Source organism: Saccostrea cucullata, unplaced genomic scaffold (assembly GCF_032062105.1).
Source record: "Saccostrea cucullata isolate Sc308-1 unplaced genomic scaffold, CSIRO_AGI_Scuc_v1 ctg12038, whole genome shotgun sequence".
Taxonomy (NCBI): Eukaryota; Metazoa; Mollusca; class Bivalvia; order Ostreida; family Ostreidae; genus Saccostrea; species Saccostrea cuccullata.
This window is the reverse complement of record NW_026928974.1, coordinates 1-15808: the sequence shown is the minus strand read 5'-3', so window position 1 is coordinate 15808 and position 15808 is coordinate 1. Positions and strand designations below refer to the sequence as shown.

The 15808-nt window shown below is 31.5% G+C and overlaps 1 protein-coding gene across 1 annotated transcript; it reads left to right on the top strand.

Annotated features, from left to right (window-relative positions):
- Positions 1-1199: 1199 nt before the first annotated feature.
- Positions 1200-15142, top strand: LOC134279468 (phosphatidylinositol phosphatase PTPRQ-like; the record flags this gene model as incomplete). The annotated part of the gene is made up of 11 exons (XM_062761880.1): positions 1200-1314; positions 1979-2203; positions 6985-7077; positions 7485-7666; positions 8858-9047; positions 10135-10305; positions 10578-10706; positions 10959-11089; positions 11380-11499; positions 11683-11755; positions 14961-15142. Coding segments are annotated over exons 1-11 (1611 nt in total), but the record flags the coding sequence as incomplete, so codon positions are not given.
- Between the last annotated feature and the right edge of the window lie 666 nt (positions 15143-15808).

Sequence of the window (15808 nt, the reverse complement as noted above, 5' to 3'; positions counted from 1 at the left end):
CTAAAGAGTTATCGTTTAAGAGAGTGGTTATGGCCCCTTTTGAAAACCCAATTTGAGTTCCCAGTCCCTTTTTTCTTGATCTGATTTTAAAGCTCTTTGGATTTTGAACCCTTTTTGTTCAACAACTATTCACAATGATTCTCTTTCGTTTTCGAGTTTTTTGAAAAAGAAATATTTAGGGACCAACTCTTGTAACTCCTTAAAGGGGACGTATATGCGAAAAACTAAAGGTTGCATATTGTTCAGAACATTATTTTGAACATCTTTTGTTCAATATTACTTATCAAAATATTTCTAAAATAGACAATTTGAAAGATATAAAGCGTCAAATTTAATTTAGCATTCTGGCCCAGGCCAGTTGTATGGCCCCTTATTATGCACCATATGACAAATATGCTCAAATTGTAATATATAGTTGTAGATTGTTGAGATAAACATTTTTGCTTCAGTAATTAATAACAAAATATTGACTGTTAAAGAGTTATCAAATAAATACTTTTGGCCCCTCTCGGCCCCTAATGTAGAAATAATTTTTTTGATATCTATTAAAGATCTACCAGTCAGTTTGCACAATTATTGCTCAGTATGTTTTAACAAAATAATTATATTTTAAAAGATATGATGCAAAATGTCTCAAAAATTCAGTCATGATACGTGTCATAGATTTTGACCCCTACCGAGCTTCCATACTAGGCATTTCCGGAAAATTTGAAAACCATTGTTTTTGACAACATGTCCTTTATCTTTGGTAAAAATTTCAGTGTTCTAGCGTTAGCCGTTCAATGTTCTGGTGATGACAAGGAGGTCCCGATTTTAACTAAATTTTGATTAAAGAAAGTCAATAACTGTTCTGTACCGGAAGTGATTTCCAAAAAAATGAGAAAAATGGATCAAGTTTAGTTGACGACACACCTTTCAATGAAAATTTCAAGTTAATCGATAGCCATCTCCGAGAAATCTTCTGCAATTTAAAAATTGTAAGAAGAAAAAGAATAATAATAATAATAATAATAAAAGTGAAAAAGAAACAATAGAAAATAGAGGGTTTTTACCTTGGAGAAGCAGACATAATAATAATAATAATAATAATAAGAAACAGAGTAAAAATAATATGTTCAATGTAACTCCAAAATTCAAACATATAAATGTAAAGAAAAACATTAATTTTTTTTCCAGTTTATGATTTTAGTCCTCCGAACATGAATGTTCAAAATGTGACAGAAACTTCCATGGTGGTAGCATGGAATACAACATACTACAAAGGTGTTGAAGTGTATTTTACCATAACATTTAACGGTACAATGATCAGTAACGGTACTAGTCCTCACTTGATTTTTTAACCTGACAGACGGGGAGGTGCATTCTATTCAATCACATCCCACGTCACAGGGAGAGACACGAGAAAGGATTCTGTAGTCTCAATTTTACAATATGTTAAAAATAGGTAAAGTTACCCTCCATAACTGAAAAAAAATAAAACGATTTTACATTTAAATTTTCACTTTTACAAACTTATTTTCAGCATTTAAAATGTATGAAATTATATTCATATTTATTTTTCTAACAGTTCCCAGGCAACCAACCATTATTGTCCATCCGCCTTATAATGCACCTAATGTAACGATTAGATGGGAACCAATAAATTTGTATTTCAGAGCGTTTTACATATATTTTACGGGAGCCTGGAGTTAACAATGTTACCTCCACAAGTGATACAAACATAACATTCACTGATCTGAAGCATGGAACAATTTTTACTCTTTCACAATTGTTCAAGAAACAGATGAACCATATAGATTTTTTTAGAAACAGCTCTGAATTAACCAAACAATTTCGCACAGAGCCTTCGGGTATTTCACTTTTCCCCTGAACAGTTAAAATGAATATAAAATAGATTTATACTTGTCTGCTTTCAGAAAACAACGATTTCATATATACTTATTGCATTAAAATAAATATGTTTATAATCTTTCTTTAGTCCCAGATCCACCTATATATGTCGGGGCCACTGCTGGACAACGTAATATAACAGTAAATATTACTGACACTGATATGCCTAACGGATATATCATCCAGTATATCTTCCAACTGACTTACAAAGTGTATAGTGACGTGGCAGATCGTCACGGCGTGATCAGAGAGTCTCTACCAAAGAAATACTCAGGCATATATATCCTGGATTCATGGAGACATATTTTTCCAGGTGAGAAACCATAGAATTACTCAATGAGCATCAGTTTAGAAATGTCTAAGAACAAAATAAGAAATCAAGAGTTTTTAAACATTGACTAAAAGTTACCGAAATGCATCATACATACTGTATATAAATAAGAAAAAATGTTCTGTAGCAAATTGAACTTTGAACTTACAAATATAAGAATTCTCAATCAGGAGTTAGTTAAAGCCCATTCAAATTAATGTTTCAATATATTGAAAGTAGGTCAAAATCCAAGGTCTAAGGGTAAAAAATTAGAACGAAAGCGGGGGACCAAAATAGTTATACAATAGCGTATGATGAAACTTTGCAATTGAAATATAATGTCATACTTAAATCCCTAATAGTAAAGTAATAAATTATTAAATATGAAAGTTACATACTAATAGATGTATCCAATATACGGTTTAGTTTGAACGGTTACTTATACTCAAGGTAAATTAAAAATATATATTGGACACTATCAATTAAACTGATGAAATAGAAGAAAAAATATTTAAGAATACTTTAGATAAAATGAAAAGTGAAATTATACCAAAACAAATACATACATAAGAGATAAATTATAAGTAAATTTGTTCTTCCACACATACAAATACTAGTGTATTAAGAGCCATTCTCTGTAATGATTTGAAATTTTATATAGGAGCTGTGGCACGCATAGTCTCAGAATTTCTCCAAACTCTCTATGATAAAAGTCATTGATACCCTAAACTGAAATCAGGCAAAAATTGGTTGGTATGTTTTATAGTTACCATGGCAACATGTCTTAAAGTTCGAAAAATGGCATTTTTTAGCATGTTTAGAGCCCCATAGTTAACATTGCGGCAAAGCAAACAATTGGCAATGACTGTTTCCAAAAGTTGAAGGTCAGATGTCTCAAATGCATGATTAACATGTTTGGTAAATCAACTATTACATACGTTACTATGGTAACAAAGTCTTCAAAAGTAAAAAAAATATTCATTGAATTTTATAAAGTCATACACGTAAAAATAAAAAGCAATTATAGGATGAAATGTTACCAAATAATAGAAAATACAGCCTTGAAACATACCAAGAACAAAATATGATATTTCATTTTGGTTGGCAATGGTTGCCAAGGTTTTTATACCACAGAGAGCCTTCAAAGTAACACACTGTATAATTAAATCTGATCCTATCCTTTAAAAAAAGCACATTTCCTCATAACTAATGATCAATTTTATAAGATGTCGGTGTTCTCCAAGTTTTCCCACTTTAAAAAATTCAGATTAGATTCTTTAAATAGAGCGTTGCTATGGAAATAAGCAGAAAATATACGTTTAAAAACCTGAAAAATATTTCCTTTCCTTGGATACGTACCCTTAAATGTAGATTCCCAAAATTTTTACGATTGATATTTATTAACAGCTAACTTGACTTTTAATTTTGACTATCATCCAATCTCTAAGTGGATGCAAGAAGTTGGCACACAGGGTTTAATATTGATATAAAATTCACAAAATCGAACATTTTCCCTTCTTGGTAACCATAGCAACAGTGTTGTTTTATTCATCAAATTTTATCAATATATGATATTCAACTTCAGTTCTAACAGATAAGTACTATTCAAGCTGAGTCTTTTAATTTGTTTCGTGATTAAATGGCAATGTAATTCTTAATGCAACGAAAAATAATTCACTTTTAAGTACTGGTACTTTGTTTCCATGGTAACATTGCAAAGTAGCAATTATACCGAATTTTTCTTATGGTTTTGGTGTTGCAAGGTCCTAAGGATGCATATTTACCAGTCTTGAATTTTCATGTTTTTCCTCAAGACAGTAGAATTAACACAATCTTAGTTACTGGTTTTGTATGGTTACACTGTGTTACCATGGCAACCATAAAAGTTATTTATAGAATAAAATTGCTTATACTTATATACTTAAAGTCAAACATTTTCATTGTTTTTCTCAAGTCTTTGATTGAGTTTGAGCATGTAACACCTACCATTAGTGAATACGGAGTGTTTTTCAGCATATTTCAGCATTTCAAATGTATTCCAAAAGTACCCTTGGGTACCACTTACTTAGAGATATAATCTAAACAGTATCTTTACAGTATAAGTGACATCAAAGTGTCATGTTTTTGTGAGAGTGGTTTGTTTGCTTTTTCTAGTTTTTATTAAGCCACAGTCAAGATTTAAAGTGGCTGAAAATCTCGATTTTTCAAATTTTTCCGGCTGTTGCCATAGCAACCGAGACACATAGCCACGAAATTTTGTTTGATATTTGTTTCTGGTGTCAAGTACTAAGCGTGGGTGAAGTTTCATCAAAATCGGTGACCATGCGTCGGAACGAAGTTTAAGTGGTTACAGGGAATGGCTATTAATTGCTGTAATGGGGAAATAGGATTTCTGTGATAAAGGAAACTCTAAAAATGGTGTAAGTCAGATGTGAATTCTCAAAATCTCAAGAGGTTTTAGAAGATGTAAAATTATTTATATTTACAGGTATTTTATAATTTCTTTCTATAGTTATAATTAAAACATGCGACTTTTCTGTAATTTATACCTTACGGTGACCAGGCTTTTTGATATAATAGACAAATGCTTCTTCGTTATCTCCATATGTTCGTTATCTGCATATGTTTCATTCAATAAAAGTGGAAATCGAAAACTTTCGTAACCTATGATCCGTGATCAAGAAAATCACCATTTTTATACCAAAAATACTGTAAAGTTGACATTAAATGGATGATGGATTTCTTCAGTAACAACATTTGTGGACAATAGCCCCCCCCCCCCCCCCCCCCCCCCCCCAAAAAAAAAAAAAATTATGATGTACAATAAAACAATGAGTCTTTTACAAATATTTCACATCTTCATGATAAGTATATGTAGCAATATGTCTTTATCACCTGCATACAGGGTTTATATCTCATAGTTGATTCGATACACAAGAGCATGTAAGTTATTGGCAAAGAATAGTATTTTCTGAATAGCATTAGAAACAGATATGGATTGATATTTAATGACAAGTTTTATTAAAGAACTGTGTGTTAACAAGAAAATATAAAGAATTGTTATCCTTCATGGTATATTGTTTCAAATATGTACGCCCTTTTATTTATTGCAAAATCATCACCAAAGTAAAATTTTTGAAAATTAAGTCAAACCGGAAGGACAAGGTCAAGAATTATAGCATGCTTGAAAACATCTTTTTACAGGTAATGCACATGGCAAATATGAAAGCCCTACCTCTTCTCAATTAAAAGTTTTAAGGAAAGATAACATTTTTAAGGAGTAGGGCAAACTTTAAGGACAAAGTCTCGGGTCAAAATAATAGTGTATTGAGAATGGTATCGTCACAGGTAATGCACTTGTGAAATATGAAAGCCGTATCTCTTCTCATTCAAAAGTTATGATCAAGGTTAAAGTTTTTGAAAAGTAGGCCAAACTTCATTGTCAATATCACGGGGTCAAAAACCATAGTTTATTTGCAAAGGTCATGTGAAAGGTTATACACATGTAAAAAAAAAATTTGTGGACAATAGGTCCCCCCCCCCAAAAAAAAAGTTATGATGTACAATAAAAGAATGAGTCTTTTACATATATTTCACATCTTCATGATAAGTATATGTAGCAATATGTCTTTATCACCTGCATACAGGGTTTATATCTCATAGTTGATTCGATACACAAGAGCATGTAAGTTACTGGCAAAGAATAGTATTTTCTGAATAGCATTAGAAACAGGTATGGATTGATATTTAATGACAAGTTTTATTAAAGAACTGTGTGTTAACAAGAAAATATAAAGAATTGTTATCCTTCATGTTATATTGTTTCAAATATGTACGCCCTTTTATTTATTGCAAAATCATCACCAAAGTAAAATTTTTGAAAATTAAGTCAAACCGGAAGGACAAGGTCAAGAATTATAGCATGCTTGAAAACATCTTTTTACAGGTAATGCACATGGCAAATATGAAAGCCCTACCTCTTCTCAATTAAAAGTTTTAAGGAAAGATAACATTTTTAAAGAGTAGGGCAAACATTAAGGACAAAGTCTCGGGTCAAAATAATAGTGTATTAAGAATGGTATCGTCACAGGTAATGCACTTGTGAAATATGAAAGCCGTATCTCTTCTCATTCAAAAGTTATTATCAAGGTTAAAGTTTTTGAAAGTAGGCCAAACTTCATTGTCAATATCACGGGGTCAAAAACCATAGTTTATTTGCAAAGGTCATGTGAAAGGTTATACACATGTAAAAATATGAAAGTCCGATCTCTTTTCATTCAAATGTTATGACCAAGGTTAAATGTTTTGTGATAGACGAATAAACTAACTGGACGGAGCAGCGGACAAAAATGCCAATATTTGGAATAATTGTAGTATGGTTAATTGGACATGGTGAAAGTATTTATGATGCAACTTCTGACATTTTAATTTAAAAGGGCGTCATCTAAGTTGTTCCAACTCATTTAATATGCCGGTTTTTTAAAGTAAATTAAAGAAAGGCAATTTCAAAAATAAGCAAATTAATTCATTTGTTACAACAATAAAGGGCACTTCTTGAAGCACGTATCAGTTATAAAACATGTAAAATTTATAGAACACCAATGACCTTTAAATTTTTTTCCAGTAACCTTTAATCTCTTCCATCGATTGGGAAAGTTGTTTATCTTTTATCCAACAGACACTGATATTTTTAAAAAATATAGTTCATCATTTACAGTATTATATAATTATTTTTACCAATTTTAAATGTATACTTTAATTCTTTCCTGTGTTTTCTGTTGAAGGTGCCGTGTATACAATATCTGTTTTTACCGTAAATGATCGTTATAAAAGTTCTACAAGTACCGATATTGCTGGAATCGAAACGTTTCCGGACGGTAAATGAAATTTTCTTAAATTTCATATCAGTTATTAGTGATATGGTCATATGTGAGCAACTATATGCTTCATATTATGAAAGCTGATGTATCAAACATAAAAAAAAAATCCTGATTGAATACCATCTCATTGTACTGCAATTGCAGCTCAGAAAAGAAGGAATCTTCAATTATCGTCATGCCTTCATTTATCTTACAGCTATATATTTCAGAGACAGTGTGCATAAATTGTGAAAGAAAACTTATGTTCTTTTCTAAATTGACCTATCTCTCATATTCAAAATACTAAGAAAAATAAAAATACTTACATGCCTTAAATTTATTATTATCTCAATTGTCGTGACTCTGGGAGTATTACAAAATATTTAATCCAGGTTTTTTATTGGAAATTTATTGTATTTTTTTAGTACCAGGAGAAATTAATCGGAATGGAAATGAAGTATCTAATCTGACCACAACTAGTGGTTCAATTCGCTGGGGTAGACCTGTCATGCCAAACGGGGTTATGGTCGCATATAGAGCTATACTGAAAGAGGGTCCCGATGTTACGTGTCGGATTTACCAGTTTTGTATTGCCGTCTGTAATAATGTGAGTAAATTTCACAATCTTATGGAAGTAGTCAGCCATCTACTGATTCCTTTAATGTTTTTGGAATAGAGGTTTTAAATCGCCAAAATATCAGGAAGCGTTGGTTCAGTTTGACATGATTTAATCTGGATTCGTTTTACTCATTCTGTTGATTTTTTTAAAAATATAAATTAAAAGTTTTTGTTTTTTGTTTTTTTAGATCACTTTGAATGTTAAGTATTTACGTGTGAATTTTTAATTGCAGGACTTTGTTCATTCCTTTGTACAACTATGTTTACACAGTTATTTAGGCGTCGATACCTTTTCCTGAATTTTAGAAACAAAATACTATCTTTTATTCTTAAAAAAATTACCGTTAGCAATATGTCAGATGGTAATTTCTATGGTGTCAGATTTTAACAATATTTAAATAATATGAAAAAATAATTAAAATCTTTAAATTTAAACATTTTTTTTCTCCTAAATTAAAACCTATTCCCATTGATGATGTCAATATGTTTCTCTGGATATTAAAATATATTGAGATGTTGAATGATGTTCAGGATCGATACTTTTTCAAAGTACTAAAATACGCAAACGCCCCTTTTCATTCTTTTCACATAGTCTCTACGTGAATTTATGCCTGGATTTTATCTAATATTTTCTGACAATTTATCGATTAATGTCTGTTAATCTGCATATATTTTCCAAAGTAGTTTTCCAGTATTCTCAGATGGTGTAGTATCATAGTATTTCTAGTATTTTCTAGCATTTCAATGTCATGAAAAGAAAACAACAATTCGATGATTACATGTAAATTAGAGGTGAAAACACACACACACAAAAACAAATTAATATGATATATGCTGCAAAATTGTATAAAAGCATGAACATTAGTACTTCAGCTTTAGTATCAAGTTTTCGTACTCTTACACCGCCGAAATATGGCTGAAATATTGCCGAGTCGACGTAAAACAGCAAAAATCAATCAATCTTACTCATACAATGCGTTGAGACCAGCATGCACTCGAAATATGCATAAAAATTTAAGTGGGTTGTGATATTAGTGTAAGCTATCTTTTACACTTTATATAATTATTCTGAGGATAAATTCCTAAATCTGATTATACACAAAAAAGAACAGTTACGCTCCAAATCATCATATACTAACTCCTCACATATTGGTTAAATGTTATAGCTTATTTATTTCAGACACTACTGGGCCCTCACAATGACTCCTGCCATATACAGAATGACACGAGTCTCGAGGAAAACCAAAGGGAAATGTCTTTAGATATAAATAATCTCAGACTTGGAACCACGTACACAATCCAAGTGATAGGATATACCACAGTTGGACCTGGAAAAAAAGTTGAAATATCGTTAAAAACCCTAAGTATTGGTAAGTTGATAAATATCTAAGCTTTGTTTCTCAGTTATAATGATTCAAAAGTACTTCAATTTTAAAGAATAGATGATTCAGCTACTTTTTACTGAAAATAAAGAGGGTCTGGGGAAATGCAATACAAACATTACAGAATAAAAGGAACATCACTTCTTTAACAAACAAAATTTCTTGTTCCATTATAAAAATAAAAAAAAAAACATATAAATACAACAAAAATTGATAACGAAAATATGTTACATGGAACAGTATTCAATATTTGACTGTTTCGTAATAAGTGCAAAATGTTGAAAACAAGGAAGAACAGAAACTTAACAAAAAATCAAGCAAACGGTCAGGATTATGTTGAAATTATCTTTGAATTCAAACACTTTATGTTCCTTTGTTCTGCCAAAATGGCTGAGTATGTTTTTGTAAAAAGCAGGTAAAAACTAATAACATCATGTAGAAGTGAAATATGTCATTTATTAAAGTAAATAACGAAAGAAGTAAAATGCAGTCTACAAAATGGGGGTCAGAAATAGGGGACTCAAACATGGTATTACACATCGTCGACAAAATATTGCAAAATCTGACACCCAGCACCATAATGACATTGTAACATGATGTACATAGGAAAAAAGCGGAGTCAACAAGACAAGTATACAAATTCAAACCCTGTAATCTTTCACAAGATACAGAATTCATGTATTTCAAGTTGACCTCCTTATAAACAACATAAATTAAACAAAAGGGGGGTAAAACAAAATAACAAACAGTCACAATCCAATGGATCAGATTGGAACCACCTACAAACACTGCTTGGATCATGTAGAAGCTTGCATTTAAATTTATTTAGGTTTTGGGTGAATTATAGGTATTGTTGTAAATGCAAAAAATAGATCTTTTTTCTTCCATTTCCTATATACAAATTAATCAAATTATTTAAGGAATCACTATATAGTTTGTTGGGTATGTTATTTGGAAAAATGGGATAATTTGCATTATGGGCGAATCAACTCACCTAACTTTCCAAGATTTATTACAGAGAAAACAGATAGAAATGGATAATTATATAATTTGTAAAAATGCATATATCTTATAGTACCGAATGCAATAGAAGATGGCTCCATTGCTGCTACTTATTCTCCTGGTAACAGGGTGTTAAATGTCACCTGGAGTCCACCTTCCTTCCCTGGAGAGGATCTGGAATATACGTTAGTCCTTAGAGATGCAATCAGATCTCAAATACTCGTCACTCAGTCAAACCTGAAAGGTAATATTCATTAATTGATTGTATCATACCAATTGTTATGTATGAGCTTTTGTAATTAATTTGAATACGGAATCCTTCTAAGGACACGATCCAAGAGGAATTTTAAGGGGTCTTTTTTTTACCTGTTGAGGTATTTGTATTGTAAGTAATGTTTTCTGTACTTTGTCCATTAATGACCTGATTTTTAAAATAAATGTATGTTAAACTCATTTATGACGAGACTTTTCTTAAATGAATGTTGTCAACTTAATCTAAATGTTTAATACATCTAGATCCACAATATCGGAGAAATTACCAACTTCACAACTTCTACAACTACACTGTAACAGTCACACCAAGCACTTCTGCGGGAGCAGCAAGCATCAGCCGACCATTTTCCTTCACAACACGTCCAAGTGGAAGTAAGCAAGGCATGGTGTCTTAAAACACACAATTTAAATATTTATAAGATGTTCTCGTTATTTGCTATTCATTTATCTGTTTACATAGCTGAATTGCAAAAAGAATCTAACACGAAATCACAACATTTTTGAAATAACGTTAAACGTACAAAACTTATACATGTGTACATAAACAAAATCAAGGCATAAACATTTTTTGGCCTTTATTATCTTGTACTACATCTACAGATTCTAAATAACGTTTATTTTTAGGACTTGGTAGACCGCAGAATCTGAAGATAAAGATTTTGCGTTGTGACAGTGTTGAAATTGCTTGGGAAGAAGCAAATGTAGAGGATAGAAATGGCCCGATTACAGGATATGAATTTCAAACTACTTTGGGTGTAAGTTTCAGTTGAATCATACCAATCGACAGTTATTTCTTTTTTTATTATATTATCTTCCAATTTAGAACCACATAATATGATTTCATGGAAGTGTTCTGGACATATTTCTTGTTTTACTTGAGTGAATTACATTATTCACCTGTAAAAAGGTTTCATATTACTAATATAAAGAATGTGTAAAAAAAAAAAAAAAAATAACACCTTTTTTTCTAAGCGAATTTTAATAGTTTACTTAGTAAGATAAACAAAGTGGTCACTTGTACATTATGAAATAAAATTCATTTCAGACACAAAAATGGACAGCCACTGTATTAATATTAGTGCCTAATCCAAACTTTTGGTCCATTTCTAATAGAGAATTTTCGTGTCCGTTGAAGGTTCAGGAAAAATCTCGATTTACTGTAACGGTAAGTTTCTATGGACTTCATAAACTGTTCTACATGTAAGGGTTTAAAATAAGTATGTTTATAAAATATTTAGGAGATAATTATGTCCATAGAACTACTATACAGAAATTCTTAAGTAATCGTGAATTTTTATTCATATTTAACACTGATTATACATTCACTGCATGGGTACATTTTCATTAGATATTTGCTGTGAGCGACATAATTAATCAAAAAGGTGTAGAATATTCACAAGTATTCAGCACAGAGGATTGCGGTAAGTACACTTTCAAAATAATGATATGAAAGGTTTATATGCCTATTGAAACAAAAAATGCCATGTCTAAATATATAGGATTAAATTTGGTATATCAATAATTACTTTTTCTATGTTCTTCAGAGTATTTCGTTATAAATAATAAGTCAATGCATGGGTTCTGTGCCTTTTGACAGTCAACAAAACAAGAGAAAGTCTTTGTATAAAAACATATTATATATTTTTAACTTCCTGATTACCCAGGGTAGGTGTAAATATACATGTAGAAGGTGCATCACTCTGGAATCGAAGATGCAAATTAAACCATATGGAAATAGAGGGGTGGTAGAAGACATTGTTGAGATAAACAATACATAGGATTAGACTCCGTTAACTGGAGAAAGTGCACACTTTTACAATGAAATATACTCACTTCTTATTTTAAAGGTTTGATAAACACCACTTCAGGGCCATTATCTACGTAGTCTAATATTGTAAGTCTGGTGAATCAGTCAAATACTAACACCTTCGGCGAGTCTTTATGTTTATATACACAAAGACCTATATATACTTGTCAAAATTTCTAAGTCCCCACTTTCATTTTTTCTAAAAGTTCAAAATCTTAATATCAATTTACTAGTTGCTTATAATTTTGCCTTTAATTTGCAATACTTATCTGTTAAGGCCAAAACATTTGTAATCGAATGTGTAATTATTCGTTTTTTTTTTGTTTTTTTTTTGTTTTTTTTTTTTTGTTTTTTTTTGTTTTGTTTTGTTTTGTTTTGTTTTGTTTTTTTTTTGTTAAAAAGCATGAGGTTCGAGTTCCATGTGTTTTTCGGGTGTAATCTTCATATTTTTTTATTTCTATGTGTTCTCCATCTTTAATTGATAACGAAAAACAGAAAAAAGTTTGATTAAAATGCGGTGTATGTCCACACAACAATGTGAAAGTGAAGTTGAAATGGCCCAAGCTGGTCGTAGTTAACGAGAGTTCTGTTTCCTTTCATTGTATGACTTTATTTTACTTAAAACCTTTCTTATTACCGTCCGAAAAACCTACAAAGCATACCTGAATTCCTTTTAGTCATTGGGAATCGCTAGATTTTCAACAAACACAACAAAATCATCCTAGACTTTATCCAGAAAAAAAGTGCCCTCACCTCAATGTCAAACTGGAGGAATGGGGGATACATGTAATGAGACATTACGTAACTTTTGTCAGCAAGGCACAGGCACTTTCGGTAACCCCCCTTGTCATCCTGATCTCAACCCTAACTTACATGGTTGAAGAAGATAGACCGCAGTGTGAGACAGCTTTTCCAGCAGCAGAATCTTTTGGAACTAGAGGACAACCTAGTCTCCACACGGAAACACATTCAATAAAAGAACTTTTCTTAAATAGTGTTAACTCTCTGAGGAACGGTTGTCTTGCTGTGAATTCGTTTGAATGGAGGATAATGCAGTATTTAACATTGTGAATTTTTAATTCTAGGGTGCCTTAACGTTTCTGCATATTGCGTTTATGTGCTTCAATGAAATAAATTAAGTGCGAAAAATTGTTTTGCTACTTTTTTATCCTGTATACTTCTTAAATTATACTGTTAAAATAATTCATTATAAGAGCAGTGTAAAGCAAAAACTTGCCTGGGGACTTAGAAATTTTGACTAGTATAGGTAGATATTCAATCAGCGAGCGGATAATAAACGAAGTATAACGCGTGAGAAACTTCAAGCCGCCAAAGTTATGAAACATGGAGGGAAATCTAGGCACAATACAACTGAAAATATGGATTTTGGATAAAATATCGCTAAAGCCTCTGATAAGCACAGGTAAGGGCATTATCCTGTTATTTGCTCCGCGGAGTAGGTAATAGGATAATGCTAAAAATGTTATTTTTTTCTTTGTATTTCATATTTGCCTGCAAACAATGTAGTAGTTTTTAGAAATTGGCCTTTATTCCGTAGTCATTCTTCTTTTTATAAATTCTAAAAGCTGGATTACATGTACATTACGTTTTTTTTTCTTTCGTATTTTATATCTACCGGTTGTGTCATCGTCATAATGTATACATTGTGTTAAGGTATTCACTCGTGAAATTTGTCAAAATCAAACGATTTTTAGAGAAGTATATTTTAGATAAGTACTCATAGTATGATTATAAATCGCAGAAAAAAAACGCGGGTCAGTGTGCATCTTACTGAGCTACGGAACAATTAAATTGACCTTTTTGCACTTAAATTTTAACTCTTTGATTAATTACTTAACCTTTATCATATTTTATCAGATGTAACCATAGCAATAAATATTATCTTACTTTATGTAAAATAGTTTGAATAATATTTATCATTGAACAAATCTTGCAAATTAATTCGCGAAAAATTATTGTTTGACCTTTTTGCACTGAAAAAGTAACATATTTGGGGTATTAAAAATGTATATAGGCATTTAAGTATTTTCTTATATCAAATGCTATTCATTTACCATAAGATTTTCCTTTTTTATCGTAAAATTCCTGTAGTATTCGTAGTAACCCATAATACATTTCTCATTCAGCTGATTGGACAGTTAAAATCATGCTGGCGCCTCATTTGCTAATCTGACGCCAAAAAATATAGTTCCAGTTCCCATGTAAAAATATTTGTCCAAAAGAAATTTTAATTTATGACTGCAGAAAATTGTAATATAGAGAATACTTATTTAAGTTTGAATGAATGTAAGAGAGATCGAATGAAGTGCATTTCTACAGATATTATAGGTTGGTAAAAACTGAAACGCAACATAACTTTTCTGTTTATCATGTCTCCACGTGCTAGTCACTTCCTAGCCACATTTCCGTGAATAATTTACCCTATCTCGCTGTACTCCGCTAACTCTCGTCAGAACCACTGTCAGAGCTACTCTGAACTCATCGGGTTTTATAATTTGAAGAACACCGAAAAATAAAAGGTTCCGAACACATTAGTAGGGGTGTTTAATTTACCTACCAACTATATATTTCAGAAACAATGTGTATAAATTGTGAAATAAAGATTAAGTTCTCTTCTTCTTTTCTAATCTGACCTATCTCTGATATTCAAAATACTTACTAATTATTTAAAAGTAAATTTAAAAAAAAATGCCAACACGCCTTGAATATATTATTTAACTCGATTACACTGACTCTAAAAGGTTTAAAAAATATCAAATCCAGATTTTTTTTATTTGAAATTTATTGTATGTTTTTAGTACCAGGAGAAGTTAATCGGATTCAAAATGAAGTATATAACCAGACCACGTCTAGCGGTTCAATTCGTTGGGGTAGACCTGTCATGCCAAACGGGGTAATGGTTGCATATAGAGCAAAACTGAAAGAGGGTCCCGATGTTACGTGTCGGATTTACCAGTTTTGTATTGTCATCTGTAATATTGTGAGTAGATTTTAAAAACTGATTCCTCTAATGTTTTTGCAAAAGAGGTTTTAAATCGCCAAAATGTCAGAAAGCGCTGGTTTAGTTTCACATTATTATACCCCCGCTTGAAAAGTCGGAGGGTATACTGTAATCGGTACGTCCGTCCGTCTATACTTCCGTCTAGCTGTCCGTCCGTCCATCTGTCTGTTACGCTTTGGGGTATCCATCTCTTATCCGCAACTCCTCTTATACCACTGAGTGAAATTTAATACAACTTTCACAGAATCTTTATTACATATTGCCATTGTGCACCTCCTATTTTATTTTTTTTATCCGACATATATCTTGCCATTGTGCACCTCCAATTATATTTTTTTTATCCGACGTATATCTTGGGTTTCCCGGCCACAGCAAACATGGACTTTGCCATTTTAATCATATGGGAGGCGGGGGTACTATTAAGGGATCTAGCTCATTGCTCATAGTACCTCAGCTACCTCTAGTTTAATCTGGGTTCATTTAACTAATACTTATACGCTGTTTATTTTTTTCTTTTTTTTAGATCACTTTAAATGTAATATATCTATGTATGAATTTTCAATTAAAGTCCGTCGGATGGGACGTTAAATGGTGCACCGTGTCAAGGATAACAATCCCTTGGCACGTTAAAGATCGTTTCTCTGG